We start from the raw sequence: 18,769 nt of genomic DNA, 5'->3' as shown, positions 1-18,769 counted from the left end.
GTTTCTGCCATTTATTCATTCCTGATCAAACACTTAGAGAAAATAAGACATGTCAGTCCGATGCAAAATGTATATGCTATGATTTTCTTTTTTAAATGTTTCTTTCTTTGAGAACATAACCACCGAGACCAGTGGGAGCCTCAATACAAGTTCATCTCATAACAACTCATAACTTGTCTCCAACAAACAATACTTTATTCCCCAAACATTTTTAGTTTTTTCACCTGTGAATCATATTTGTGATTTTGTCAGGAGTGGTTCTCAGTGCTACAGAGAACTGTTCGTATTTGATTCAAAACAGTAACATGGCAGACAATCTTGTAATAGAGAGCATGTGTTAAGTGGCTCAGCATATTATTAGTAGATGACTAATTAACATGGCTCCACAAAGAACAACAATATCATATCATAATACACCACTGATACTTAAGGATTAATGAACTGTTATACCAGAACATATACAATATAAAGTTGTTTTATTCAAAGTGTCAAAGGCCACCCATGAGTTCAATCAAGTTTGCATGTTTTAAATTTCTTTTCAACAGCTGATAACTGTGGGTGGAGACACAAAAACTGTATCTGCTTGGATTTATGTTATTTTAAACACAACAAGCACTGTCATTAGTGTGTTCAAGGCTTCGAATTGGAGAAAATACAGATGAAGAAAAGAGAATAAAAGGACAACAAGAAAGAACTACACATGCAAAGAAAGCAACTTGACCTGGATATATGAAACATATGAAGTGCTGTAATTTACATGGTGATGTGGCCTTCCAAGTGCAGAGCTTAGGCATGTAGCACCTTCTTTCAATCATACACTCTCTTTCTGAAAAAGCCAGAATGAGGCCAAAGAGTGTGTGCTCTTCCATGGAGGTGATAGTTTTCATCAGGTTGTTGCAGCTTCACTTCAGCCCCAGGAGACTGGCTGGAAGCTTCACTGACAGCCTTCACAGTTCTGCCGGTACAGTGTGACACGGGGAGTGGAGTAAATGCCTCAAGAGAAAGCGTGCTTGTTTTACCTTAGACACTGCTTTAAAAGCAGAAAGTGAAGAATCGCAGTATTGTAAGGGAATGTGAGAATCTGTCCCACACGCGAAGCCTTTGAGCACTGGTCTACAATCTGGTCCTTGGGGCTCTTCCATTTTGCCTGCCGTTCTCCTTCAAGGGCTGATGTAGTCCTGGATCCACAGGTGAAAGCATTTAAGCACCCTGTAGGATAAAATACCAGCAGGCCTCTCTTTGCCTTACATTTGAAGAGCACGGGATGCCCAGAAGCACAGTCTGAAGCCTGTCTGATAGCTTCGCTGACAGGTTACAGCAGCCTGCCTGCAGAGGGATGCGATTACACAGAAGACGGGTTTCTTTCAAGGTGAAAGAAGAAGGAGAGTGACGTGCTTTATAGCAGTCAGTAAAGGAAGGGGGAATGGGGAGAAAAGCAAATGAAGCTTTATTTTTTTGCTGCACATCTTTCCCTATCATTCTGATCACAACTTACTTACTTACTCATCACAAGGAGTAATACTCAGCTATTGTTTAATGTTTTCTGTGGCCCGGGATCTCTCTGAAGTCTGAAAAAAATAACCCTTGATGATGTCACTAGGGTCATCTCGGCCGTGGCCTGGAGAGTACGAATGTTGAACGCAAAGCCTGCTTTGCAAACTGGAGGTGCCGAGTGTGAAAGACATGGGCAAATACCAAACATGAGATGCTAGTGAGTTGCATTATGGGATTTGTAGGATTGCATGTTTTCATACTAGTAACTGAAAGTCAGGTTATCTCTGCTTCTGCTGCACCACTTTTGTCCTTTCTTTTTTCATCCCTCACTGACAAGCCCACAAACTTTAGTAAGTTTACTTTAAATTTACTTTAAGTCTACAGGTGCTTTTGCACACTTGTTGCACTGGTAATAAGGACGTCATGTTGCCTTCAAGAGTTCTATTTATTTAATGTAAATCCAGAGAGGGTACGCACGCTGTGCTTTTCCTCACACTTCTAAACAGTGGCTTAGCTTTCATCCTTGGGCTACCTGCTGTCACATACCCTGGAGCAGAGGCCCAGTTAAATCAATGTTCTGTCAAAACTACAAAGCAAAATGAGATTTCATAGTTTCAGTGTTCGAAAGTGACCAACGCCCAGAAACACTGGCACCAACTTCATTATTTAGATGTGTTGCAATAACTACAAAATCACCAACTACACAATCTTTTAAAGTGAAAATGTATCTTTTTATTGGTACCATACATTAATTATCAAGGGCAGAAACTAACCAAATCAAAAAAATATATATCAAACGATGATTTTTCTACAGGAATTGGAGAAGGTACAAGTCACCATTCAAACTCAATCATAACTGTTGCTGGAATCAACTGTGACAAAACGGAAATGTACAAAACAGTAAACGGAGTGTCAGCTATTTTTTTCCCCTCAGACTTTACAGACTCAGCATTGCTACCAAATATGCCGACTGAACTTAATGTTAAGCTGGCTTTAGAACATGTTTGAATGATTGATGGTATCGTTCTGCACAGATGAAGGTTATTCAGACAAAAACAAATAAAAAAATCTGTTTTGGTGAGCAATCGTACGGTTAAACTAAAATTCAGTGAGCAAATTCACTTGACATGAAGTTGAAAGATGCAGTACACAAAATTGTGATAAAGTGAAAAATCACTTGTTGTATAGATGAAACATGAGTGAAATTTCTAAAATTTCCAAAATAAATAAAAGGGAAAAATAAATCAACTGAAATAGTAAAATCATCGCTCCATGGTGCCATTGTACCCCCGGGGGGTTTGTAATTTAATGTACACAAGTTTTTTTTAAAAAAAGAGGGAAGAGTAAAGAGCAGGTGGGAAGGTAGAGGGGTCGGGTTCATGAGTGTTTTTTCTCCTTTTTCCTATTTTTGTTTCTTTACATTAGATCAGGATGGCTTTAAGTAAATCTAAGTAAGAATACATTTTATTACAGTCAGACAGAACTTTGCTACTACCTTAAATATACAAGCACAAATACACAAAAATTTAAATCTCCAAAAAAGGAACAAAAAGACAAAATAAAAACATCCACACTAAATTATTTCTCTTTTATAAACATAAAAGATAAAAACAATATATTTTAGAGGGGGGAGGGATAAAAGTCCTGTGTTGCTCCTTGGTCTGTAGCTTTTCAGTATTGGTAGAAAATAAAAAAGTAACAATTGAAATGAAGGCGTTTAATACAAATTAAAAAACATTCTAGGGAAATATATACTGTATAAAAACTCTTAAAATGTGTAACTGTGTGTATGTGCATGTGTTGTAAATGCTCTGTTTGAAAGACTGCAGCCACTGTAGTCTAATCAGAGATGGCTCGGGCACTAGGGGACTCAAAATCCTTCAATCATTATGTTTATTCGTGTGTGTGTGTGTGTGTGTGTGTGTGTGTGTGTGTGTGTGTGTGTGTGTGTGTGTTTTCCCTAGTGCCGCATTTCAGCTCTCCTACTGGAGTGTGGATTTCAATGGTTTGTACAGGTTGATTCTAAATTCTGGTCCGCCTGCTTCAGCAAAGACACAAATAAGCTCAGACTGCCTCTTTTCTCTCCCCTCGCACATTTCTCACACACACGCAGACGCACGCACACACATATACTCCATCAGGAAACATTACGAGTGACTTGTGCATCAACAGAGCAGACCAGAATTGAGTGTCATGTTTAGAGGTCGGGTGGGCAAGTGGTCCCTAAGCAACTCGCCACCATCTCGAAGCCCCGCTGCCAACATCCCCTCCACCCCGCCTGTTCCTACATGTGAACTTCAGTACGGATAGTTAAGTGTGCACACTTCTCCCCTAGATTAAATCCCTGCGCCTCATTGGTCACATCTACCCGGTACGCTGTCCAGACTGAAAATTAGCGAGAGCAGATGGGACATTTTGGGCGTGAGATGAGGAAAGGGGAGACAGAGGTGGGAGACCGTGCCTAAATATGGGGAAGTCACAGCAATGATGAAAAACGTCCTCTGGCTCTGAGACATACTGAGCTCCTTCGGGCCACCTGTGTGTGATGAATCTGAGGTCTACAGTGATGTCTAGATTGGTGAGCAGGCCATAGACTGTTGCATTCGTGGCTGTTGGGGTGGGGTGGAGTCTGGGGAGTGACAGAGAGGGGTTTGTGTTGAGGCTGCGGGGCTCTGGGCTCTACTGCGATGCCTGTGAGGTGGGGTTGTCGCTCTTGCTCTCCTGGCTGGAGGGGGCCTTGTTGTTCCAGGGTGAGTTGGAGCCCAGCGCCGGAGAGTTGTTGAAGCTGTCCTCGTCGTCAATGCCATTGGCCGCGTCGAACTGTGTGTTCTCCAGCCTCGTGATCAGACGCTCGTCTTCATCGCCGAACTCCCCTCCCATCAGTGTGGGCTCTCCCACCACCATCACGTCCTGCAAAAGACGCAAAAAAGAAGCGGAACGATTGATTTATTGTTTTAGCGGGCAGGAATGGGTGTAACAGCTGTCATGTGAAAGAGAGGGTGAACTGATCTCTATACCTCTACAGCTCTTTTCACACGCCCATACCCAACATCAAGCCTGTTGGTGCTTTCAGCTGTATTTGCTTTAAACCCAACATGGCATTTAATATAACAGGTTCTCATTTAACCATTCGACTTTCTTCCACTTAGATCTATCATCTCCCACATGTCTTCTGTCAAAAACTATATCCAGACTAGTGGTGAACAGATATGGGTTTTTAAAGGCAGATGCTGATGTTTAGAGAGCAGGGCGACTGATGGCTGATATAAAATACAGATATCAAAACAAAGAAAAGTCATGCATGTATTATATTATTTCATGCAGAATACAATGTAATATACATGGTTATCTTAGCCAGTAACGTGTTGCTTTAAAAAGAGTTTTTATTAATTAATGAATTCGATTACATTAATACTAAGTTATACTGTAGATTTCACAACATAACTGGTGTTTAAGAGAGAGTGGGGTACAGTGTGTCAGAAGTGACATCAATCAACTGCATTATTCTCTACAGTTTAACAACATATATTTAATGCTATCCAGCAATGGTTCTAGATTAGATCTGCTGTCGTTTAGGATGATACATCCGCGTTTTAAGTGCAGGTATCGGCCGTTTAATCAGGCACTGTATTTAATGCCTCTTAAATTGTCTTGTCATTAATTCTTTATGACTTTTAGTTAAGTTTGTCAAAAATGTTTGGTTATAATGTGCCTTTTTTACTGCCTTCTTGGAAACTGATTGATACAGGTGTATTTATCCCCAAATCGCTTTATCACACCTTTAGTTTAGTATTCAACTCATCTGACTTTAAAACCTGCATGCCCACGTGATCATTCATTCATAGTTATAATCTAATGTGTCATATGCTAATATTTGTACTTTAAATAATAAAATCCTGGGGGTTTATTGTTATAGAAACTTTATGTACACAGCACAACATACTGTGCCATCAGATACAAAAACAATTCTTTGGTTTTCATTGTGACACGTGAACTTCCCTCTATTCCCTCTAATCAATGCAGCGGGTTATCTCTGAACATAGTGGCAATGTTCCTTTTGGAGGTGTAATAGCAGAGTGCTGACACTAGAGGGCAGTGATGTACTCACTGGTACTTGGCTGGACAGAGGGAAGCCACTGCCAGGGCTCTTCTTTTTGTTGTTGTTGTTGTTATTAGTTCCTCCTCCTCCGCTGATGGTGCTGCCACCTGACATCTTGCGCTTCCGCCGTTTGTTTGGGGCCTGTCTTGATGGCTCAGCTGCAGAGAAGGGATGAAGAGAGAGAGTTACAGATACATTTACTGTGGGTTTATTTGGTTGTGTGAACCTATATCCGTGCATGCTTCACCTACCTGGTGGTGCCACCATCCTCTGCCATTTCTGGAAGAGGCAGGTCTTGAGGCAGTCTCTGGGGCTGAGGCTGTATGTCTTGTGCCTGGACATCAGCTCCTGCATGGGCTCCAGAATCACACACAGCTGGAGAGGGGAACAAAGAGATGTGGCAGGTTAGAGATTACACAGCGTTTAAGATCATTACAGGTGCTCCAATTGATCGAGCACCATCATTATAAGCTGGTGTTCAGCGCAAATTAACTGCTCCGATGGGAAAACGTGATTGTAGAAGACAAGAGCCAAACAAATAAACACGACTCAAGTGTTTTCACCGAGCAGCCACATTACGGTTTCTCCACCACAGAGGCAAGCAGTGTGTAGAATTCCAGATGCAGACAGACGAGCAGTATTTTTGGACTGCCAGTATCTAGTAAGCACCCAGGTAAGACAGGCAGAACGTAGTTGTTATTGAGAGTAGTCTTTTTCCAGTTGTTTTCTATAGGCAGTAAGCACTTTGCCCTCATTTTAGATGCTCTGAGATGCATTTTTGCAAGAGTGTTCTGAACATTTTGAGTTGAAATAACCTTAACTCGGAGCAGAAAAGCATATGACGTCACTTGCGTTGTTCCGCATTGTCCAATCGGATCAGATTTGTGAATTTACTTCACAAAATCATAATACAACAAGCTGCTCCTTTTTTTAGTTGTAGGCTGCAACAAAACAGAGACATAGTGGCAAGATGCAACAAGTGAGGCGCTGCAATAGTAGGGAGTTTTAACTGGTGTCACAAAGAGATGATAGATAATAAGATATAATGAATTACTTTTCAAATTTCTAGTAGTGTTGAGGAATATGTTAATATTTTGTAGAAGTGACACCAATTTAAAAACTGACGTGTACCAACATGAGGCTGTGACTGTCGCACCGTCTCTTATGCACAAGCTTCCTATAGACAAGAGCACTGAACCTGCAGTTTGAGTCCAACTTGTGAAGCCTTCAGTGTTTGTTGGTATAACACAAGATACATGTAACATGGGGGACCCATACATCAAAACACTGATCTACAGAAGTGAAAAGCGCTCTACATAGTACCTTTTAATGTCTCCATAAAGAAAGTAGTCGAGCATCATAAAGACAATCGATGGCAACATTTATTGCATCGATTTCTCAAAAATTACAATTATGTTATTATTTGATAGCAGGGACTGTTTGACGACAGCCCCTGCTCTCAACTAAAACATTAATCCCTCACAATGATGCTGATGAATTACAAATAAGTGAATAGTCATATTAAACAGTTTCAGTTTGTTAAACATTCCTACTAAATGACAAGACCATTATCAAGACACAATGAAGAGAAAAACATTAAAGGTCGTTTGCGTGCCTCACTCACTCGGAGGTAGTTAAGGGTGGAGTTCGACAGGCCACATCGTGTTATGTTTTTGGACAGCTGATCCAGCATCTGTGAGTCCTGGGCCTGAAACATCAATAGGGGACAGGTTACAAAGTGGACACTCACATACATCATTATATACATCAGTGGACAATATGTAGCCAGTCCCACCCCCTCTGTATCCACTCACATGCATGGCCAGTATACTGCGGGGGATGAGTTCACGGTGTTGTCTGATGCTGAAGTGCCACGTCTTTATCCTCATCATGTCGTCAAACATGAACTCCAGGTACAGGCGTCCTTCTACACACACCTACAGCAGGTCAGAGGACTGACGTCAGTATACAGCAGTTGGACTCAGACAGACACTGGTACAAGCTGCACCTCTACTCAAATACATAATGAATTGCTTTACATCTAAGACTTGGGTTCAGGGTATAAAGTTAACTTTGTGGTCAATTAAATGGCGTAAGATATGATGTACAGGTATACAGTGTTTCTTCTGTAACGAAAGGTTTGCTTGGGGGGCAATGTTACTGGCGTTTTCAACTACTTTGATAAGTAATTTTTCATTTAAACACATTTCATGGTCACAGCTTGAAAAAATGTGCTGCTTTTATCTTTAATTATTTTAATTTATCCATAATGAAAATAATCACTAGTTGCAGTCCGATACAAAATACTTCAAAATGAGCAGGGTGGTGCATTTTTCTACACAGAGTACTTTTAAAGCTTTATGTACATTTTCATGATTTTTCCTGAAGTTTTACTTAGTAACATTTCCAATGCAGGACTTTTCACAGTGTGGTATAGTACTTTTACTGGAGTAAAGGATCTGACTACTTCCTCCATCCTCTCTCTCTATTAAAGGTAAACAAACACTTAACTATATATAAGGTTACTAATTAGGTTGGCACACCCACAGCTGAGCTCTGCAGTGTTACCGGCTGAGCCCCCCCCTTTAAGGAAGGTGGCGTTGTGGGTAACACATGTGTTTAACGTAGACTAGCAGGTTTCTTGGGGGAACTGAGTCTCTCCCGGTGTGTGAATAAAGTACCAACACGTTGCCGCTATAAAGGGGTAGTTAGGTCACTTAGGTCAGGCATTTTGTGGCTATTTAAAGTGTTGAGTTTGCGTGTTTGAGTGTTGCGACAGTATCCTCCTGCATTCTTCACAGCAGAGTTGTGTGCAACTTACAATGGATAAAGCAGAAACACTGAGCTAGCTAGATAACGGTAGCGATGGTGGAAAGCGAGGGTCAATCAAAAAATTGCAATTAGGGATGTCCCCAAATAAGGATTTACATAGTCGAATCAGAATCGTCAAATCCTGCCTATAGCCGGCTATTTAAAAACAATAAAATATTCTTTGTTCATCAACGGTGATAAATTATCCGAAAGTCCCGCGAGGTGCGGAAAACTCGGCACAACACCGGTGAAGCTGGGGCGCGGTCTCTTCAACAAGTGTTCCTCTTCTGCCACTACACCTACACATGCGCACTGACGACCCAGGGTTAGGGTTACAATTTTGAATTTATTCATGCACTTTAAAAACATTTATTGAAAGTTTTATTCTTTTTACATGTTTATTTACAGCATTAAATGCTGAAATGTATATTGTTAATAGGCTGTATATGAACCTATTGGGAGAAAACTGGTAGTTCTATGTAACTTCGAATCTTAGACTGTGAGATTGACAGGATAATCAGGCTCCGCCCATCAAAGCATCGAATCTTCGACTATTTGTGGTCAGCCCTAATTGCAATACAATTATTAAGACAGTCACACGTTAAATGCCACCAGTGTGCAGAGTTAATGCAAAACAAAATGGGGTCAGTCGACTTATGTGTTGTAGTGACTAGAGTTTGTAGTACGTAAGGTCTATTTCAGCAAACCACTAATGGCGTCTAACCTCCTTTAAGCAAATGTATTTTTTTTTTACTCTCATTCGGCGAGTGCCAATTTTGGACCCTGCTACAATTGTACATCCAGATAACCACAATGCTGAAGAAAGAGTCCAAACTATCAGGTGGCTTGCAACCACTTTGCATTAATTTGCAAACATGTGCTAATTTAATTCTGTTGGCATATGAGTTTTTTTTTTTTACAGAGGAATAAATAAGAAAATAACCACCAAAATCACCATTTTGTTAGGAAAAAAAATGTTGTATTAATCAGGCTGTGAATGATATATGAACAAAGCTCTCTGTAACCTTCAGACTATAGATACAACTGACAGGTTTGGTGAAGTGGAGTCTCAATGTATGAGGAAAAAAACTCATTTTGAGAAAATGGTCTTTAAAATTTGTATCATAAATTCCATTACAATTCCAGTAAGATAATTATTTTTTAAATATTTTCTGAAATGTTATGTTCAAGTATGCAAATGAGGCATTATGCTAACTTTCAGTGAATTTAGAAGAAAATCGACAGATGCAAATAGACAAAGTGTAGTAAAATAAACACCTAAATGTATATTTTGGGTGTTTTCTTACCATTAGTCTAAAAGAAGACATGTTACGGAAGCAAAATGTTTGAGGTGTCAGGTGTGCACTGACTGTTTAGGAGTCACAAGCTCAAGCGTTTCTACTTCTTACAATTCATGAAGTGATGGTTATTCAATAATACCTGTGTTATCTGTGTAATATACGAGTTGTTTTCTAATTAACAACAGAAATAGCCATACATATTTTCAACAACAAGGAGTGGACACACACCTGTGTGAACATGGGCTTTCCATTCTGGGTGACCATGGTGCACTGATCACAGTCAAGGGAGACAAAGTTATTGTGGAAGGACTCCTTAGGATGTTTCAGCACATAGTAGAGCTCAGTGGCACCCCCCTCAAATATACTCCGGAAGTACCTTGGAATCAACGTCCGGCCAATTGCTTCAGAAGAGAGAAAACATGAAGGGCGTGAGACAGAAAGAAATTAGCATGTTACAGGATGTAGTCCATTTGTGACAGCGAGACTTTGGATTAAATGGGCGGTATACGTATGAAACAGAGAGGCAAAATGTCCCAGTGACTTTGTTTCTTACTGTAACGTTTGGGTCCATCCTCCAGACAGAAAGTAATGGTCAACATGGCATCATCTTCAAAGAACTCTGTAGTAAATGCATCCCACCACAGATTATCGCATTCCTACAGGGTGTAGAGGGGGAAAATAATCAGTTACCGACACAAACATTGAATTGTTTTTGAGCATGACTGTGTGTGCCTACGAACCTCTGTCCAGTTCTGTAGCCGTTTGTTGAGTTCAAATATTCTGTAGTCTGTCTGGTTGCCATATGGTGTGTGCCTCCTGGTCCATCGTGGAAAGACAGTAAGATGAAAAATAAAAAAGCGGGACAGGGTGCGAGAACAGTTAGCTTGTGGTGAAAAACAATCATCCTGACCTCAGCAACGTTAAAGCTCTTACAGCTTCCACACATTTAGTGCTGTTTCACTACCTAGTTTAGCCTTGTCACAGACTAAATGCAAACTCTCTAATAAGAGAGAGATAAGAGCACAACTTGCCACAACTTTATCTTTACTTGTGTTATTATTGCCGTTTTCACACTAGCTGTAGATAACAGGAAATAATGCATTGTTACCCTATTCCTGGCTCCAGGTATGTGGGAGGATACATTGGGGTGGGACTGGAGAAACAAGAGACAGAGAGATTATTACATTCAGCTATAGTGCTAATATGCCCTCCTCCAGGAACTAGTCTGTCTTTGCGACCCTGGGACGCAAGCCAAACATGGCACAAATTGGATGACACAAGGAGACAGTAAATAACACACTTGTCAGATACACACACACACACCAACTGCAGCTGATTTGTTTAATGCAATAAGACAAGCTGTGAGGCACAGCTCACGATCCTGCAGAGGTATACTCTAACCTTACCGACGCTGGCGTTTCTTTAAAAAGAGAAATAAGCTATGCAGCTTCTGAAACTTAATGTACATCTTGAACTAAACATCTTGAGTATAGTAGAAGTTTGTGAACCTCCTGAATATAACCATTTACAGAGTCACAATACAATGGTGCTTGTTCATCATCTAAACTACTTTCTACAGTTTGCTGATTGGTCAGACTTCCATCTGCCAAGCTGAATTGATTACCAGTGGATGTTTTCCAAACTAAAACTCTTGATATTCAGGCTGGATTTACAAGGCCATATAAACATGGTATGCAATAATACAAACACCTGTTCAAGCTAGAATGGTGAACACCAAAACATACAGAAAACACAGACATAAAACTCACCCCACGTCTCTGTCCAGCATGGTGCCGGGGTGGAAAGGGGGAAAAGTGCTGCCGTTGGGGGGCTCCTTAGGGGAGTACAGCTTGAATGACTTGGAGGAACAGCCTGGAAGAGAGGTGAGGAAAAAACAATAAAGGTTTGATTTTTTTATTATAGGTTCAGAAGTTACCTTAAGCAACTTCATGACATAAGAAAATCCTGATTGGTGTGACTGCTAAACCAGATAAGACATGACTAATGTGTATAATTTGGTAATAACTGCCGTTTAATTTATTAATCCACACATGTATTGACACTGCATAACACACTTTGCATGGTGGCCCCGAAAAAGCCCAAAATAGAAAGGACATAGGCCTAAAAGAGAGAAGATTTGAGAATTACAGTGTTAACACTAGTCTTTTACTTTTGGAGTGACACCTGACTGTATCATGTGAGGTGAAGGCACATGCAGCCTGAACTGGCCAGTAAAGCCCTGTTTCATTTGGCTGCAGTCAATCACAGGTCATCCCCCAATATACTGTAAACAATGCGCTCATGGTACACCCCTAAAGAAAATACTGCCTTCCATCTACAATTACCAAACACAAACAGACCAATACTGTCTCAGCTCAAACCCTTGTTCTAGTCTAATTGCCCAGCTCTGCTATAAAGGCCATCCAGGCGTGGCGGCCTCTAGGTCACGACCCCTGCCATCACCATGGTGAAGCCCCGCCTTCTTAATGTCTCTGTCCTGTCTGTGCATATTAAACATATCTCTGACACTGTGTGTGTGTGTGCGTGTGTGTTTTGTGTGTGTGCAGGACAGAATGATATACATCATAATACATCTAGAGGGACGGACAGGAAAAAAAGCCTTAATTGGATTAGTAGGATGTTTAAAGGGAAATTTTGGTTTGAGAACACAACAGTGATGCAAAATATACTTTTCTAGTATACGATAAGACAATTTAGAGTAAAATAGCCTCTCCGCTGTTAGAAGACGTTTAAAAAAAAAAAAAAGGAGACTTTACAATATAATGGATAAAAAATGTCTTGCTGTAATTTGGTTGAAGACTTTACAGTAAAATAAACCTGCCGATGTCACATAAGAGACAGACGGACACATGGACCTTAGGGGCCACACGAACATACATCAGAATGGTGTTCTTAAAATCCCTCATCTATGTTCATGTCCATTTAAAATGAATCCTCTTGTGAATAATGGCAGCTTATCTCTTAGAACACATCTCTTACGGTTTATATTCTACTGTATGTAAACAGCAGCCACATAGTCTATCATAGCTCTTATAGACCATAGGTGAACAGATAATGCATTTACAAAAAAGTTTGTTATGAGGAGTACAGATGTTCAAAACAAGATTTGAATCTTCTACATGGAAGAAAAAGCCACACAACCTCAAATGCATTTGAAACCCTGCCTTCACTTTGTGTAAAAACCAAGTTGTTTACTGTGTGCGTCAGCACCGCTATGCTATGGGCTGAATGCACCACCAGAGGAAAACAAATGGGGTTGATAAATAAATAAATAATCGATGGTTATGTGTCCATTAGTTGTTGAGAGCTCCATTAGCTCCTCTCCTCTCCTGTTAGCGGTTAATGACGGGCAGTCACAATCACATCAGCTGGACTCCACTTCCTCCACGGGGAATCATGTTGCCCTCTCTCTTATAAGTAGTACATATATAATATACATTATAAATGCACATCTTCCTGGCCTGAGTGATGGTCGGCCAACCTTCAGAGCAAAGCGTACCTCAAATGTTGAGGGACATGGGTGTCAAAAACATCTTAACACGTGATTTCACGTGAACCTGAGACACAAAAACCCACCCAGCATTACCAGGTCTCCTCTAAATAAGAATATCCTGTGGACTCCTGCCACCATGATTACTAGTGGGGACAAGAAGTCCATCCAAACGGAATATTGGCTATAGCTAATGTTAGGTTACACTAACTGCTACTTTAGCAAACTTTTTACAAAAACCGACATGATTCTTCAGTTTTTAATTAAGTCGCACTGAAATGCCCTTTTCTCCATCTATGCGGTTCATTCCTCTAACAGTCAAAGCACATATGACATGGAGTTGTCTGCTTACAAAGGCAATTAGAAAGGCTGCAAGCGCATAATGCTAACACCTAGCTGTTAGCCAGGCTAAAATGTAAAACACAGGTGATTTCGGGACGCGAGAGATCCTCACTACATAACGCCAACCAACACTCATTTTATCAAACAAGACAGCCGTGTAAACATAGACTAAACCCAACCAATAACCTCGACATCTTCAACCACCCAAACGTTGCCTGTCCACAACACTGCTCTGTAGGCCTGCAGGGCAAGCTAACGTTAGCAAGCCAGATAACTGTTAGTAACCAGTTAGCTGGTGTTAGCCGTCCTGCTAACGCCTCAGCGTTAAATCCCCTTTCAACGAGAAATCACCGACATAAGACGCCAAATTACAACCGCGCCAGCTCGTAAACCACATTTAATCACCACAGCAGATATACATTGCAGTCCGAGTGTGTGTTTGGGAAAAGCGACCCCTTTACCTGCAAAGAAGTCCAATCAGAAAATTGATGTTTACAGATCCGTGGTGATAGACCGTGTGTACGCTCCGTGCGTAAAGACGGATAGGCCCGCTGGACGCAACGTACCAACACAATACGTCCCTGTGAAGAGGATCAATGAAAGAATCTACTCAAACCGCGAGACTGAAACAGAATAAGGCCTTAATTGCGGGAGTCGGTCGGTTATGTTTTGTCCCGCATGAGGCCTTGTCAATGGGCTGAAGCCTGCTGTGGGTTTACATACGGACCCAGATGAGCCCTTTGTTCACGGGAGGACATGAACAATAGCTGTAGGCCCTCCTCCTCCTCCTCCTCCTCCTCTCCCTCCGCAATGCATTTTCTCCTCTCTCCTCTGCCCTGCACCGCCAGCCGCCCTCTCCCCCCTTCCCCTTCCCCTTCTCCTTCTCCTCCTCATCCTCCTCCTCCTCCCTCCACTAATGCACAACTGCACATGAAGGTTGTCTGGTAAGCATTTTTTTCTCCTTCATTCCTCCTCCCTACATCCTATCCTTACTCGTAACTGACACAGATGAGAATTGTCCTAATGCAGCCCAGTGGAAGTGTGTGTGGAAATAAAGAACACACTGACTGCAAAGTGGTTTTCATGTTTGCCTAATTAATGGACATCAGCTTGCTGTAAACAACTGAACTGAGACAGAGACAGCCAAGACCATCGACATATGCATGACACACTGTGGGCCCATACAGTGGGATGCATGGGTAATGCAGCAGCCTGATTAGTCAAACGTAGATTGAGATGTTATTAATTAACTTTCATGTAATTATAATAATCTTGGGTTGTTTACAGTAAATTGTGTCTTTGAGTTTGCACACTTAAATGTCTCCAAGGTAGGCTTGTAAATCCTTTACCATTGGGAATCTCTCTCTCTCTCTCTCTCTCTCTCTCTCTCTCTCTCTCTGCATAAACACACAGGAAGCACTAAGCCAAAAGGAGAATCCCATAGGCCCTCTAAATCTGCTTAAATCGCCTCAAATTATAATCAGATATTCAGATCACAGCCAGCAAGGACTCACCCTTATGGGCAAAGTTGGGATATAAAAAGAACAAGCAGTTAGGTCAGTAGTTTTTCATACATTTATGCAAGTGGATGTCATAATATTTGCTCATTTGATATACAGTATTCATCCCTAAAGGAAGAAACGACTAGGACTCCTAACATGTCTGACAAGTGATTCCATATCAAGGTTGAAAAATGGTATCCTTTCAAACACTAAAGTGCTTTCCCCTGCCTCGATTATTTAAGGACGCTGCAACCACCAGCATGAGCATGGTTCTGATTTATTCACTACCCGTGTACACAGGGAGTGAAAACACAATGTTTCATAAATGATTTATTCGCAAATTAAGCTGCTCTTGGGAGCCGCTCTGTGGAAACAGCTAACAGGCTTTCACAGAGGCTGCTGTACATTTGAACACCGGTAGGTAATATTATTATAACATAATCTGACATTATTTTGGTTCAAGTAGAATTAATTGAACAATTTATAATTATGTGAACCTTAGATAAAGTCTTATTCTGTTTATAATAAATGTGTAATCCACAGTGAACCGTAGCCTGGAACAACTTTTTAAAATGTTTTTGACAGATGAGCAGTGGTCAGATTAATGTAAGTTTGTAGAACCAGTTTCCCTCCAGGGTGCATTTCAAGCATCAGTTCCACAACGTTTTACAGCTGACGAATTTCTATATTGTGAGCACGTGAACCTGGGATTTTTTCGTATACCTTATTCCAAACTTGCATGTTTTTGCCTTAAAGTAAAGAAAAAAGCTAAAAGAAGTTACATTCATAGTAATATGAAAAAATGAACATACTAATAATCTAAAGATATTACCAAAATTAATACAATAATAATAAGTCATTAATTAAAGCAAACACTTCATCTGTATTAAAGTAAGTGTGATAAATTGAATGACCAACTCACTGATTTGATTTATCATTAATGTAATTATTTAAATCAGTTAAACATCCATTCCACCCCTATTATGTCACTCCTATATCCGCCAGTCCATTGATGTACTCCTCTACTGTTTAATTGTGGCCCTCATAATCAAACCATTTTCTCCATCTCCTCCGCTATTCAGACATTTATGAGACGGTGAAGTCAGGTACAATGATCTTTTGTTGTATGTTTGTTTAATTTTTTGTTTGTGTCTGTTCAACTGTACTTTTCTGCTGTCTCGTAGCAGAAGTCGTCACTTCATTCGGACATATTTGCAGATCTTTGAGGTCTGGATGCGTAAACTTGGAACATAACTCATAACTCCCTTTACATCTGCAAAATGGAGACGGCAGCTCAAATGCGGACTTCTTTGCAGAGTCCCAAGTTGGGAGAAATGTAGAGCATGGTGAAGCGCAGTGTCTCTCATGTAGAGAGGATGAGCCGCTCTAAGGCCTGTCTCTCGCCCGACCAGCAACAAAGATGCTTGGGCTAAGTTTGTGCATGTTGTTTGACCATGGTAAGCTTGTGACATGATCACTTCACAGCTCACGAGGCTCCTGTCAGTCTTTTGGCAGCATCTTTGTGTGTCTAGTACCAGGGGGAGGTGTAGTCAGTAGTAGCTTAGAGTGTCTGTTGTGGGTGACTTATGTGGATTTGCCTATCTTACATTCGCTGGCCCCTGTAGCCATGGCAACACAAGCAGTCAATGCTGTCACAACCGGAGCGAGGCAAAGAATCATCCATGGAAATGGACACACAAGGGTTAATCCTGTGTGTGTGTGTGTGTGTGTGTGTGTGTGTGTGTGTCTCTCCAGAGCTCGCCCATTGAAATGGTACATGACGGGGTTAATCCCCACTGCATGTGGCTGTGTGTGTGTGTGTGTGTGTGTGTGTGTGTGTGTGTGTGTGTGTGTGTGTGTGTGTGTGGTGGGGTGATGGAGAAGAGGTGGGGGTGGGAGGTGTGTCAGGATAAAGCTTGAAGGGCTTACACACACCGTTTCTTTCGCTCTCAGGCATAGGGCACGCCTTATCTTCAACCAGCACCCCAGCCAGTGAAACACACACACACACAAACACACGCACACGCTGCTGCCTAACCTTCACTTCACCAGCTAGCCTCATTTTCCAACTTGCAGCCACACATTCACACCTAAAGCCATAAATCCATGTACAATAAGTGATTAAAGCTGGTGCGTACGGTGGCTGAATAAACTCCCTAAAGTGCACAGTGTGATTTCACTAGGCTTACACTTAAACCTACAAGTGCAACTTGTTTAATTTACCTTTTTATCAAAGTCAGAAAAAGAGGGAAAGGACCCAAACTTGCATTTCTCTGCACATCAACAAACCAAGAGATACATCAAGAAAAATGGTGATGATTGTCTTTTTGAGCTGTTTAGTTTTCTTTGACCTCGGGGCGTTTGGTTGCTGAATCAGCTGTGAGAAAGACAACAAGCAAAAGATCAGAATAAGAAAGACTTACCTCCTTCCGTTTCTAGCTGTTCTAACATCGCCATTTTGTCACCCACACATGCACTTTCACAACGATATACTGATCTAAGTCAAAGACTCTGTTTTCATGCCTCTCCCTTTCACTGATATCTCCCATGTCCAGACTGTCAGGCTCAGGGGCACTAGGAGAGGGGGAGAAGTGTGTGTGTGTGTGTGTGTGTGTGTGCGTGTGTGTGTGTGTGTGTGTGCGCGCCTACATATGTGCAAATGTGTGCAGCGTGCCACTTCCACTCACTAGTCAACAGGAAAGCGAGCAGCGCACACATCTGCCAGAGTTCTGATAACGACTGTCCCAGTCGCCTTCCCTTGAGCATGCAGAGACAGCCTGATCTGGGGACAGTCTCATGTTGGTGTGAGTGTAGGAACAGCCCTGACCAAACTGATCCCAGCATAAAGACGAGAGCTTCCTTTTAATGAGATTGACATCAGTTAATTGTTGTTTTTTCCGTTTTTTCCCCACCAAACAGGAATAAAAACACAACCACTCCTGTTATCATATTGCATTCACTACATTACTTTCCCCAAGTTTAATGCCAAAGCTACTGTTAATGGCATTTTAACTCTCCATAGCAATAAAGTCAGAAATACTGTAAACACATCAATAGACAGTCCCATTCCTTTATATTGAAGCTAGATGTCTGTCTCTGTCTGCCAGATTTGCTACATTTGGCAGCTCGGGCTTCTTTACTCTCTTATTGGATCAGATGGAGAGACAGAGACCTATCTCTCTGATTCAACTCTGATAAAAGATCCAAAGGACAAGCTGCCAGGTTTTGGAAGAATGAGCACTAACAGAGAACATTGGCCAGTTTCAAATCAAATAGCCTGTGAGTCAGTGACGCTTCTCTGCACTAGTACTTGCTTTACTTTACTTGAGTTATTCCATTTTATACTACTTTATAATAAATAAAACAATTGCCTATTTAAAGTAATTAAGACAATGTTCACCTCAGCCAACTACAACATAATTTGTTGGCCCTACAAAGCCAAACTGCAGTAATTACATATTTAGTCAGTATATCAAGACCAGATCTGATTGTTGACATTTGTTTCAACACATAAATTATTTTAAGGCATAGAAATCTATAATTTTGAATCTCAAAACCAAACAAACATCTAAAGCAAGAGAGCCAAATCCAGTTCAACTTAGCTAGTGAGATAGCCACAGCTATATATGAAACGTCTTGTAGTAGGAAGGAAGTAGCTAAATCCAGTCATGGAGAATAAAAACAGCTAAGGTGCACCCCAGGAGCCTGA

General features: G+C 41.2%; 1 protein-coding gene across 2 annotated transcripts; it reads right to left on the bottom strand.

Moving 5' to 3' along the window:
- Positions 1-2,203: 2,203 nt before the first annotated feature.
- Positions 2,204-17,631, bottom strand: ldb1b (LIM-domain binding 1b). 2 transcript variants are annotated; one of them, XM_038714165.1, is made up of 11 exons: positions 17,484-17,631; positions 11,475-11,577; positions 10,814-10,858; positions 10,446-10,521; positions 10,259-10,361; positions 9,934-10,106; positions 7,408-7,530; positions 7,209-7,301; positions 5,845-5,968; positions 5,603-5,751; positions 2,204-4,404 (listed from the first exon to the last, which is right to left on the bottom strand). In XM_038714165.1, the coding sequence occupies exons 1-11, from the start codon at positions 17,515-17,517 to the stop codon at positions 4,174-4,176; spliced, it is 1,254 nt and encodes a 417-aa protein (XP_038570093.1). In that variant the 5' UTR covers positions 17,518-17,631; the 3' UTR covers positions 2,204-4,173. The 2 variants fall into 2 exon arrangements, with proteins under 2 accessions (XP_038570093.1, XP_038570094.1); XM_038714166.1 differs by having other exon boundaries at positions 7,218-7,301; positions 17,484-17,630.
- Between the last annotated feature and the right edge of the window lie 1,138 nt (positions 17,632-18,769).

This window comes from Micropterus salmoides, unplaced genomic scaffold (genome assembly GCF_014851395.1).
Source record: "Micropterus salmoides isolate LMB-PRFRI ecotype aquatic unplaced genomic scaffold, ASM1485139v1 Ms_hic_scaffold_12, whole genome shotgun sequence".
Lineage (NCBI taxonomy): Eukaryota > Metazoa > Chordata > Actinopteri > Centrarchiformes > Centrarchidae > Micropterus > Micropterus salmoides.
Note: the sequence above shows the minus strand (reverse complement) of the source record. Positions and strands in the feature narration are given on the sequence as shown.

Excerpts from the sequence above, each read along its gene's own strand:
- ldb1b (XM_038714165.1), bottom strand. The coding sequence starts at position 17,517 with ATGGCGATGTTAGAACAGCTAGAAACGGAAGGAG. Across the intron at positions 7,531-9,933 it reads GAAAGCCCATGTTCACACAG|GTGTGTGTAGAAGGACGCCT; the intron begins GTGTGTGTCCAC and ends GACCTGCTGTAG. Across the intron at positions 4,405-5,602 it reads CTCTGTCCAGCCAAGTACCA|GACGTGATGGTGGTGGGAGA; the intron begins GTGAGTACATCA and ends CGTCTTTTGCAG.